The sequence below is a fragment of the Varanus komodoensis genome, unplaced genomic scaffold (genome assembly GCF_004798865.1).
Source record: "Varanus komodoensis strain SLA01 unplaced genomic scaffold, ASM479886v1 scaffold37, whole genome shotgun sequence".
Lineage (NCBI taxonomy): Eukaryota > Metazoa > Chordata > Lepidosauria > Squamata > Varanidae > Varanus > Varanus komodoensis.
The window spans coordinates 4356408-4369303 of NW_025335889.1; the positions used below are offsets into that span (position 1 = coordinate 4356408).

At 38.6% G+C, this 12896-nt stretch overlaps 1 protein-coding gene across 5 annotated transcripts in view; it reads left to right on the top strand.

The window, feature by feature from the left end:
- STK4 (serine/threonine kinase 4) overlaps positions 1-12896 on the top strand; it is a 79535-nt gene that overhangs the window by 27337 nt on the left and 39302 nt on the right. For all 5 annotated transcript variants that reach the window (XR_006415686.1, XM_044440247.1, XM_044440248.1 and 2 more), the window contains exon 10: positions 12661-12812. Coding sequence is in view for 4 of the 5 variants with exons in the window: in XM_044440247.1 (XP_044296182.1) it covers positions 12661-12812 (152 nt within the window). In the remaining variant the exon portion in view is untranslated. The remainder of the gene's footprint in view (positions 1-12660; positions 12813-12896) is intronic.

The following is a 12896-nucleotide window of genomic DNA, read 5'->3' on the forward strand; positions in this document are numbered from 1 at the left end:
TTGCAAAGAAAACTTTCTGCGCCTATTTTTCAGATCATACTTTAATGCACAGATGCTGGTATTTTGTTCCAGAGAAATAGTATAGTGTGGCAAGGGATTTTTTGCACCTACATGTTTTGCAGCAGGCTAAATATGAGCCAGCAATTGGATGCAGCTGCAAAAAGGGCAAATGCTATTTTGGGATGCATTAATAGAAGTATTACTTCCAAATCATGAGAAGTAATAGTTCCCCTATACTTTCACTAGTCAGATCTCATCTTGGATACTGTATCAGGTGCAAAACAATTAGGGTTCAGAGGAGGGCAACAAAAATGATATAGGATTTTGAAACACTGCCCTTTGAGGAGAGACTGAGAGAACTGGGTATGTTTACCCTTGAGAAGAAAAGGCTGAGTGGGGATATGATATCCCTCTATAAATACCTCAGAGGCTGTCACAAAGAGGAAGGGCCAGAGCTCTTCTCTCTGATACCAGAGTGTAGGACATGGAATAATCAAGTCAAGTTGTGACAGCCCAGTCATCTGAGTGGGATGGAGTAAATTGGTGTCCTGCAACAGCAGGATGTTGGATCCAAAGGCTTTCTTGGTCCCTCCTGTCACTACTATTTCAACTCTACTATTCTGTGACCATCTATTTGCATACATTTATGTCTGTGTGTTCACTTTGAGAATTCTCATGGCTGCTGTGTGCATAGCTAAGAGATCTGATTAGATTTACATCTGGATTTTCTGATAAAATGATGCAGAGGTATTCTTGGAAATCTTTGGATTTTGGCTTCTTTACAGATTAAATCAATACTGACAGAAAGCCAGTGTGGCAAAGTAGTTAGAGTGTTGGACTGGGACTCAGGAGCTCCATATTCTAGTCCCCACCCAGCAAAGTTCACTGAGAGGCTTTAGGCTAATCACAGCCTACTCTGCCTCACAAGCTTGTTGTGAGGATAAAATGGAGAAACCGAGAACCTTGAAAGCTACCTTGGGTTCTTTTGAAGAGAAAAAAAGGGGTATGAATGTCATGTAAAAAGAATTACTAGGAGTATTTTAGAGCTACACTTAGAAAAAAAGTTTAATCTTATACCTGAAGGAGTGCCTATTTCTGTTTCAACTTTCATATTCTTAAAGATAATCTTCCAAGGCTTTATTGTAACTCCATCAGAGATGCAAGGCAGGGATTTCATAGCAGTGGTACCCCACCCCCCAAAAAAAGCTCATCTGGTATCAGTGCTGTGACCAGTTAGGCACCAGGCAAAACTACTTCTATTTAACTAAGCTTTTCTAGCTCCCAGTAGCATAATAATGGGACATAAATTTGAAATCTTTGCTAACGCCAGTTGCTTCTTGGTTACCATTTCCAGCTTTGTAATGCCCTTTTTGAGATGAGATAACCAGAACAGTACACAGTAAGTAATTAGGGAGAAGACACAGCTCAGTGGTGTTGAATAAATGCTTTGCATATAGAAGCTCCTGGGTTCAGTCTTTAGCAACTACGTGTAGGCTCCTAGGCCAGAAACCCCAAAGAACTGCTGCCAGTCGGTGTAGATCAAGAATTGCTGGCCAAGGGTCCTTAGAGCTGCCTGCACCAACCAAGACCTTCCAGTGCACCTATCAGATTACTTGCAACATTGAATTGTCTTTCCCAACCTCCTACCATTGCTGGTAACTTTCATGGTTCCTCTGAGTTCCACATCCTTCCTTGCTCTTTCCTTTGCCAGCTATGCCTTTTGTTTCATTTGAGCTGTCCCAGGAGTAAGAGCAAGACCTTGATGCCCTAGAAGAGTGTGAGAGGACATCCAACTCTAATGTTGCTCCTGTAATAACACATCATTCTATTTATTTAGAGCACAGTCCTGAGGGGTATGCCTTTATATTTCCAAACTTGGAGGGGTAGGGCATCCTATGCAGGGTAGGTGGAGTGCAGAAGTGAAAATCCCTTCCATGTTCTTCCAGCCCTGCAAAATGACATTTTGGGGAGGTAGTCAAGGAACCTGTCAGGCTATCTCATATCTGGGCGGTTCCAGTCCCCTTCCTTCTCCCCAGAATGCCACCAAAAGCCCTTTTCCGAGGTTGCTTTTTTGACCTCTAACATAGTTTTTTCTCTGTCTGCTGTAAGGGCAGAGGGGATTCCTGCAAGGATCCTCAGCTCTGAGGTCAGAGTGACTTTTCAACCTTGTAGCTGGGAATCTGAGAAATCCTGTGACTCTAGATGCTTTCTAGTGGCCATAGGATTGCTCTTGTCATTTATTGAACTTTTATATTACCCAATACTCTAAATTCTCTGGTAGTGTCCAATATATTAAAGACATATATTAAAGACATAAAATACATAACAATACAAGAATGAATAAATCCATCACCTGTATAGCCAAAATAAAGCTGGCAGCAAAAAGTAACAACACCATGACACACAAAACCACCAGCAGAATAAAACTGCAATGCTCTACAAAGATAAAATGCTTCTTAGAATGCCTGGGAGAATGAAATGGTCTTTGGCTGACACTGAAATTCTACGAAAGCCTTTCTGAGGAAAGCATTCCCCAGACAGAGTTTCTTCACTAAAAGGTTCGTTCTGTTTTAACCATCTACCTTGCCTCATTCAGCAATGGCACCTGGAGAAGGGTCTCCAATTCTTACCTTACTGTTAGGGTATGTAAGTATGGAGATGTTCCTTCAGGTAACCTGCTTCCAAGAAACTTTGAGTTTGAATTTTTTAAAAAATGTGTGAGCTGCATTGAGCCTTTGAAAGACGCTTGGAAAGAAACCCCACTAACTAAATGCAAGGCATATTTCATATTCATCTCCTATGTTGGAAGTTATTGGATGAGAAGAATTAAATGCAATTCAGAATTCATCAGTATTGATCTTTGTGCATTTGTTGACTCCTCTTTGCAGATCGGTAAGACCCTAACTATTAATCAAGTCTGATTGTACCTCATAGTGTGACTTAAACTCCTTTTCTCCTAATTCCCAGTTTGATATGTTATTCAGTAGTTACTCAATGCTAGAAGGAAGGCATCTCATGTGTGCTTCACCTCCCATTATTCCATGTTTCCAGCAACAACATCCATCATTCGAAATGGTATCCATAGTAAGTTCTGATCTAGTTCTAACTCAACCCTTAGTGGGGCGCTGTGAAACAATTTTCACCAGACATTCAATTTTGAGCAATTGGATAGAGCTGAAGCTAAAGTGGTGAAACCTAAAAGATGGGCAAAACATTACAGCATCTTCTAGCTTAGAACTCTTACTGTCAGTAACTAAGCCTTAGAAGAAGCATGACAAATCTTTTAAAGTTGGTGGAAAACATCACAACAGGAAAGTAGATGGGTTGGGGCCTTGGAAAGGGAGCACGGTCATTTGGGAAACCTGAGATAAGCTCCCCACTCCTGTTCTAATGTGACCTTGCCTATGGGGGAAAATGTCCTTGTTTTCTCTGAGACATTTTAAAAAACTTAATTCCTCTAGGAGACCCAATTCTTTGTTTTCACTCTTAAATAGAAATGAAAGTACTTATATTTTGCAACAAAATTCCAACAACCATTGCTGGATATGATTTGCTCAGCTACTGAAACATTATTTGGAAATAAATGAGTTTATTTATTTATCTGTTTAAGCTCCATTTTCAGTAGTGGTGAAAGTCTGTTACATGTGCTTTATGAATTAGTCACAGTTTTGGTAGCCTTATATTGGGAGCTTTGCTGTTATTGTACACAAAAATTCAGTAGAAAGCTTAAGCTAAAATGCTTTAGTTCAATAAACCTTTCACTCTGAAATTTTTCGTGTAAAGGAATGGCTCTATTTTCTCTATAAAATCAGAAAACTGAAATGGAGTGTAATTAAATATCGGTACCTCAGAAGGCATCCATTCAATATATAGTTGGGTTACAGTTTCAGACAAAGTGTTATTGATCTGGGCTTTTCTATAAAGGAGAGATTAAGGTAGTTTAATAGCAGAAGGTTTCCTTTGTCATTGCACTGGTTCTTAGCATTGTATGTGGTTCTTACTGCTGAAAAGGAGGATCACATTGTAGCAAATGAGTTTATTCAGTATTACAGCTAGCTTTTCCTGTTTCCTTGGAACAGGATCTCTGAATTTTAAAAGTATGTCTACCATTTAAGAATACAGCAGGACCTCCCATCCGCTGTCTCATTTACAGTGGTTTCAGTTAACCAAGGTTGACTGTTGGCCCTCCACACTCATGGGGGTTAGTGGTGCAGGCCCTCCACAAAAGCGGCAAAACCAAAAATATCTTTAGGGAACTATGCATTCTGTTTGGGGATGCCACATGCTTTGTCTTGATACTCGCCAGCCTCATGTTTTGTCTCTTGGTGGAGATATTTGTAATGTTTCCACTTTTGAGGGGATTCTGTACCCCTGCCCCCTGCAAATGTGTTCACCACTATCTGCAGTTTCACACACATGCTGGGGGGTGGGTTGGAACCCATCCCCTGTGGATATTGGGGTCCTGCTGCATTACTGATACTATGTACTGGATTCATTGAGGAAATGGTAAATACCTAGAGAGATTAATGTTCATCTTCCTCACTGCATTGTTTCCATTACTTCATACAGAATATAAATAATGGCGAATAAGTATCATTTTGCCATCTTGCGAAATTTGGACTACTTTTGCCATCTGGGCTAATAATATTCTGATTTGCTGCATGTAGGACATGAGCCTGCGTTTGCTCTGTTGGTTCTACTAAGTACAGTGCTGCAAACATCCTCTTGAATTCTTTATCAGAGGCACAGTGAGAGCCAGTATGGCATGTTGTTTGGAGTGTTGGTCTGGCAACCAGGAGATCTGGATTGTAGTTCCCGCTTGGCTATGAAAGCTCACCGGATGTTTTTGGGCCAGTCACTTGCTCTCAGACTAACCTACCTCGCAAAAATGTTGCTGTCAGGATAAAATGGAGCAGGGAAGGGGTATGTAAGCCACCCTGGGTTTCTTATAAGAAGGAAAGAAGTGTTTACTGCTTTTCTTGTTTCATTCCAATAAAAAATCATTTTAAATTTTAAATGAAACAAAAATGTTTAATATGCTCACAATCTGACCAATCAGTTGTGCCTTCAAATATTTAAATATGATGACTTGTGCTGATTTTCCATTTGTTTCTTAAATGTAGACAGAGTTCTAAGTGCGAATATTACCCAAATCCCATTTTAAGGATACAGAAAGGTAAAAAAAACAAACAAAAACCAAACCCATTCTTACATAGCAGTATGTCTGGCAAGACAGATATTATTCATCCTTGGAAAATTGAGTCTTTGACCAAACAGGCTTTGAGGTGTGCTCTTGGAAGGCATCTATGTGATTATAGCATTCCTTGATGTTAAAAATTCAGGCAGAAAAAACTTAGGAGATTGTTCAGTGAAAAATAGACGGATTAGAAATACCCCAAATAAATAAATAAATAGGAAATGCAATTAGCTGTAGTATACTTAGGAGATTGTTCAGTGAAAAATAGACAAATTAGAAATACCCCAAATAAGTAAATAGGAAATGGAATTAGCTGTAGTATACTTAGGAGATTGTTCAGTGAAAAATAGATGGATTAGAAATACCCCAGATAGATAGATAGATAGATAGATAGATAGATAGATAGATAGATAGATAGGAAATGCAATTAGCTGTAGTATACTGGATTCTTAAATAGTAGCAAAAGCTTAGTATGGTTTTCACACAACTTAGTCCCAAAATATATCCATGAATATTTGTATGAGGAAGCATCTGGGCAGTATCTCTCAACCATAATAGTACAGTAGCATTCTGGGGTAGGTGGTAGTTTCTGAGAATCAAATGGAGTTTCTTTGGACCAACAGCAGTTGGGAGAAGGGTAGGAAAGTGTTAGAGTACTGCAGAATTCACCAGTAGGTGGAATATGTAGCTGCCTGGTGTTTGAAAACTTGATAATTATCCAGTTCAAATTAGAATTCATCTTTTATTTGGGAGGTAGCCATTTAAATTAACTGCTATTCATATTTGAACATCTAGGGGCCAGTTCTGAGGTTTATAGACTCATGATTGGTTTACTCTTCTGGTGAAAAGCAGAAAATTAGTGAGTTCCAACCGAGTTCCTTCTTGAGCTACTTCATCAAACTAATAGCCTGAAATGCAAGTTAATTTTGCTTCGACAGCTCTCTACCCCATATCTTGCAGGAATGCAGAGAGTTGGTGGTCTTGTTCTCTTTCTGTTTTGGAGTGTGTGTGTGTGTGTGTGTTAGTTGTACAAGCTCCATATTAAGTATTCTTTTCCCCAAGAGGTGATGGAAGCCCAACATGAGCCTGTTAAAAATATTGGTCCCTGCAATGATTAGACTTTATATTGCCACTTAGGGTTCTGTGTGCCCACTTAGGGTTTAATAATGCAAGAGAGTTTTGGCTATTGGGCCAGTATAATGCAACAAGTAAATAATACTTTCAACAATTTCTTAATGATGTGTTATTGACAGTACACATGTGGAAAAAAACTTCAACTGTGGAATTTTGGGGCTAATTAGCCAGTGATGGAGTCTGTTTACAAAGTGTAGACTGTGGAAAAACTGTCAACTTAAGCCTGGTTACTAGTGGAATGTTTTTCCTACTGGCAGACATCAGTTGCTGAACCATTATTACAGGCTGTTATTCTGCTGCTTATGTGCATATAGGATGATTTACTAGCACAATCTTTAAAGAATTTTCAGCAAAAGCAACAAAGTTTTATAGGACCTTAAAACTAAGATGGGCATTAAAGCATTCATAATGAAAGGTTCTCTCATCTGAAAAGGATCCATACTGGTCACATAGTAATATTCTTCTTTATTTGTTCACTCCAGTTCTTATGGGTCAAAATGCAAGACACTGAACCTTCAGCTGAGTAGAGTGTATGTGATACATTTTCCTTTAACCATTTATTTTAATAGGAATTTAATAGTAAAATTGTCAAGGTTGTCCAGTCTGGCTGTCCAGCTTGGTAACATGGGATATTTTGGGGCTTTGTATGCCTCAATTAAATTAATAGGTAGTTGAATCTACTATGAAGACATTGTTATTGCCTTCTTGGAAAAATTATGCAAGCATCTAAAAATGTAAAAATCAGTGGCTTCATTTGGCTCATCCCTATTAAATCAGGAGTAACTTTGCTTCTTTTAAGTTGTTTAAATTGTTGGTATTATTTTTATCAAATTGTACTAATATTAATATAATATTGGCCTTAGTTGTTTATGGGATGTCATATAATACACAAATGTTAGGTCCATCAGACATTTTAAATCTTTGCTTAACTGAATCAAATATGTCAGCATTTTTGTCCTTTTCCATATTCTAACCTCCTATTTAATTTTCTTGATCTGAAATTATGCAATGAGGATGGTTGAAAGGGGAAGCTGACAGCAGCAGAAGAAAATTGCTTGTCCTTGATAATTCAGAAGTTGATGCATTTATTTTTACAATTGAGTTCACCTTTGAACCAGGAATGATTGTTGACTTCCCACTGTTGTGTTTGAAGGCTTCTGTTGATATTTTAAGACACTGTGTACACACTCCCTTTCATGTCTTCCCCCCAGAACATTGTATCATGATAATTAGAGAGTGTTACCAAATAACCATCTCTTTCTTTTATTTCAATTCATTTTGATGCCTACCTCTCCGTGCACAGAATATCCCCCTTTAAAACCTTCTGCAGATGTGTATAACTACATACATGCATATTGAAAAGATAAATGCAAGAATAAAATAATATAGCAGAATATCTCTGTTCGTTGAGCCAATTAAAGAAGGCTGTGGAGTTTTAAAACAGTTAAAAATCATTTTCAAATCATCATTGACTGTGAAAGTTAGGCAAAACTACACCTTGGGTTGCATCCAAAGGTTTCCTTTTTTCCCTTTGAACCTTTATTTCTGTTTCTATTATTCTTTGGGTAATGGAACTAGAAACTGGAGTGGGACTGTTTAATACTCTTCCATTTAATCTGTTTCCTCCACGTGCTGCTACCCATAGCGTTTATCTTCCAGAGAGAGAAAATGTGGCTGGTATCTTTTATCTCTTGGAGTAAGGGTGAAGTAAACCGCCTGAACAGGAATCAAAGAGATGAGAGAACTAGCCTCTCCCCACAATCCCTTAGTGTCCTACCAGGGCTTGGTCCTCTGAACAAATGATATCTCAGCTCCTTGAAACCTGACTTGATTAGAGGACATGTTAAAATCTCACGTTGCCCTTGCTTTAAGCAGAACTACAAGCATGAAGTTATATTCTTAGTGAAGGGCTGAGAAATATTTGCCCAAGTCCAAGTTTACCCTCACATATTTTGCAGACTAAAATGACACAAGGGTGCATTATATCTTACCTTGAGGCTTAAAGGTAATAAGTGCAGTATCAAGAAAACCAGAGATAATTGACTTTAGCTTTAATTTGTGTTTCCACTTTCACATGTAAAAAAATGTGTCGAACTGTCTTGCATGGAGCTGTACCAGCAAACCCAGCACTGTGTAATCTGGCAGTGATGCCCCTGTGTAAAAGTCTGTTCAGCCCTTCCACCTAAGATCGTAAAAATAAAGCCTGTGTAGTGGAACCTACAAATGCCATTTCGTGGCATCAAAATGTGTACTTGACCAATGAGTTATGGTGCTTTTCCTAACAGCAGCCGGATCCAATGGTTGCTGAAGAAAGATGGGAGTCTGTGTGGAAAGCATCTATTTGATAAAAAGCTGCTTTGGAAGAGGGTCACTTCATGTGCAGCTTTGGCAAATAATTTCAAGTGCCTGTTTCTCTGTAAATGACCTAAGTTGTTTCACAAACTAGTTGAGAAATATGACTAATTCTCACTCTGTTTATGTTATCCCCTTGACCTGTACCCATTGCATGTAATTTTGCTTTTGGTACATTTTTCTTTCAACACCTGCTGTTTAAAATGTTCAGAGGAGATCTGTTGCATTATATAAAAACAACAAAGAGTCTTGTAGCACTTTAAAGACCGAAAATGCATTCTGGCCTAAGTGCTCATAGACTACAGTTCATGAAAGCTTATACCAGAATAAATTTGTTAGTCTTTAAGATGCAGCAATACTCTTAGTACAGTAACATGGCTCCCTTCTAGCAACTGCAATATGTAAGAGACTGCAATTTTAAGGTCTCTTTTCCCTGTGTCTAACTATTTAGAGTGCACTGATTTGATGCAGCAGAGGAAACTCTCTCTTGCTCTCTGTGTAGGTGGAATAATAAATGCAGTAGTCATCATACTGGGAAACAATATTGCATTTAGCTATGAGTCATCTTGGTAAATAATGTTGGAACACTCATGATTCTAAGACTCCTTAAGGCCCCCCTCTTCATGATTCATTTTGCAGACACATGACGGTCACTTTTGTGAATTCCATGTAGAGAATATAGACAAGGAGTATTTAAATTTGACTCTGCAAACCTGTGAGTTCTCCATTTCCTTCTAGAGTACCTGGGAGGGCCCTCATTTTAATGGTTGCACAGATAAGAATGCAGCAGAGAAATAAGGGTTCAATGCTGGGGATTCATTTTCTGAGAATATAAAAACTTTGCATCTTCGAGAACTGCACATTTATTGGATATTTGCTAGCATTTCACTCATATTTGGGATAAGCATGCCTGAAAATAAGACAGAATAAGTACCACTTTCAATATATTCCTTCTTGTCTACTGAGGTAGGCTGGGTGCCCTTGCTTAAGATTTCTGCCCAGGAATGTAGGTTAATGAGAGGCAGGGGCAGGGGACTTTCTCAGTGATGTTGTGGAGCTTCTAGCTCAGAGAATGACATTGGCCCCCACTCTCTTCTTCTGAGCAGACAGTAAAAACGTGACTGTCTTCAGCAGGCTTTTGCTTCTGTCTAGGACAAAGATGGAGGTTTTATGTAAACTGTCATTCTGAATGGCTTGTTCTCTGTGTTATGATTGAGTGGGTTTCATTATTTTTAGATTGTTGTATAACACTTTTGAGTGTTATGCAGTAGGAAAGCATTTTATAAATGTTTAATAATATGAAGGAAACATCAGAGGACAGTGGATGGATGGCAGCTTCAGCTTTTCCTTTCCATTGCCAGGTTGTACACATCTTGCTGTGCAATATGCAATCTATGTTGCAGAAGCTTTATTTCTGGCCTGTCTGCTTGTGGAAAAGCTTGGCAACACATTAGAATACAATAAATCTAATGAGAGAGCATATCCATTAAGTTATAAAATATTGCACAATATGATTTTCTCTATATAACATGTTCAGTGGAGCAGTCCTATACATTTATATTCAGAAGCCATTTATTCAGTAAGGATTAGTTCTATGTCAGTGTGCAGAGGGTGGCAACCTAACTCTGTCTCACTTTGGCTGCTAAAAGTCGTCTTATCCACTGGGTGGAAGTTGTGGGGGAACTATGGAGCTCGTGAATGAGACTTCTGTTCAGTGCATGGATTGTTAGCCAATATAGATGTGCTTGATAATGCACAGTTTTGAAATCAGGGTCCTGGGACATTATATTGTTGATTGTTTAAATTGCTAATATTATATTACCATAGTGTATTTTCAGGTTTTGAACTTTATAAGCCACTCAAAGCACTTTGGCTGTTGTGTAGTATAGAAATGTAATAAATGAACTGTATCTGAGTAACACAACGATCTTTAAATTAGACTCACAGTTCATGATTTTGTATGTCCAGCAAACACCAGACCTTCGCTCGGGCTCTTTCTTTGGATCAGGAAACATATTTATTGGAAAAATACAATAATTATATACATAAAACTGGAATAGGACCAGGAACAAATTAAGTCCACAGAGAAGTTTAAGAATGGTGGGAAGAAACAGAGATAAGTAGAGAAACATGCAAGTGACTTAAATGCATAGTGGGAAGTGCTGCCTAGTACAACGTGAGGGGAGGCTGACATGAGCTAGATGGACATCCATGGGGTATAATTAGACTTGGACCGAGAGAACCCATGTAAATGCTTGAGGCTACGCAGTTGAAAAGGAAGGGAAGAGTTCAGGCAGAAGACATAAATCTAATAGGAAGAGAAGGGCTGAAGCTCAGATATCGCTGGCATTAATCTGAGAAGAAGAAATGGGATTCAAGGATTTGCCATGATGCAGGGCTTACCTGGTCAAGCAAAACACTGCAGTAGTAGTTCTGTACTAGTAGTTACAAATGTGGATCACTGAGTATCTCGACCTGCAAAATACACTATGTCCAAGGCTGGAAGTGACTTTCTAAGGTCCCTTCAGCCCTAACTTTGAATGCAAAATAATAATAAAAAAAATCTGGGTGAGAGAGGGAGGAGGAAGCAAGGGCTGGAAGGTAGGAATAGCTAGAGGCAGAAGGCTGAGAAAAATGTACTGAAGATTAAGTATTCCTTACACTATATGAGCAAAGATTCTTCCAAAAAGCAAAGCAAGTAGATGACGAGTGGGTAGGGATAATACATTTTTCTTACAACTGCATTCCATATTTATTATTTAAGCAAGGAAACTGAGGTGACTTGCATGGTTCTCTTCTTGTCTCCATTTTATCCTTATAACAAACTTGTGAAGTAGGGTAGCTTAAGAGCCAGTGACTGGTCCAAAGTTACCCAGTGAGCTTCATGGCCAAGTGGGGAGTAGAACCCTGGTTTTCCAAATCCCAGCTTTACTGTCTAACCATTATATCATGCTGTTTACCATAGGAACTTGGGGGAAAAGGATCCTCTGTGAAAACCAGAGTGGAGGTCTTTAACCTTACTACTAATGAAAGTTGATGTACTTACAGAGACTGCTTTGGAATGAAGCTTCTTTTCCACAGAGCCCAGTTAAAGGGTTGTCCCTGAGGGATGCCTTGATTGCAGTAGGAACTCTATACCCAGTGAGGTATTGAAATTTTCACTCCTCTTTCTATAGCAAGGATAGGCTATTCCTAGTTTATATGTTACAATGAGGGCAGTGGATGCATACTGCCCTTGCTCCTCATGCCTCCAGTTGATTCTTGTTCCCCAGGAGAAATTGAGATAATAGGAAGCTTAAAATGGCAGTGATACAGCTTCTTGATAACAGGATGTATCTTCAATATGATTTTAATTTAAAGCTCTTTGATGGAATTATAAGGAATGGAGCAGATGCTAAAGTATTTTAATGGTTTTTTGGTCAAAACCAGTGCCAATTGGAAGACAGCTGGGTCTGTTTTATCAGTGTCTGAATGGTGGGAAGGATCAATATTCAGTGTTTAGCCCCAACATAATGTAAAATTCATTGGAGTAGTGTCATCTCAAAGGTATAAATAATGAGTACGTGAAACAAAGAGAGCCACCACCTTCTCACCCGGTGGAATTGGTAATGTATATTCCTGATGCTGTAACCTGGGCTCTGTGGTGCAGACATTGATGTATAAACAGCCTAAGGTTCTGGACATGAGTGATTAAAAGAGTAGGAACCCCATCTATTATATTCCTAACACTCCTATTTCTAGATTCTAAAACCTGTTCTCTTCTCTGCCTCTGATTTCTATTTAAGTGAGAGTGTCTGTCTTTTCTCAAAAATCTTCAAGTATTTACTCCTATTCAGGAGTTTTTAAAATTAACATCTCTATTTATCAATTGTGGGCATTGCTGGCAGCAATGTGGTTGGCAATTATTTTGTTTAATGGGGCATAAAATATTTTGCCTTTGAATTAATGAAAGTGATACTTCTGTCTTATATTTGTAGGGAGAGATGAAACAATGCAGTCTGTCAGACCATCTTTCCTTGAATATTTTGAACAAAAAGAAAAAGAGAATCGGAGAAACAACTACGGGAGGCAGGTGTCTGAAAGATATTCCTCAGATTGGAGAGTACCTCAGGATGGTGATTATGAATTTGTAAGTAAAATACTCTGGATATATTCTGGGATCGCAGTTTGCTCCTCTCTCTCTTTTTTTTTAATAATATAAAACAGAAATGAT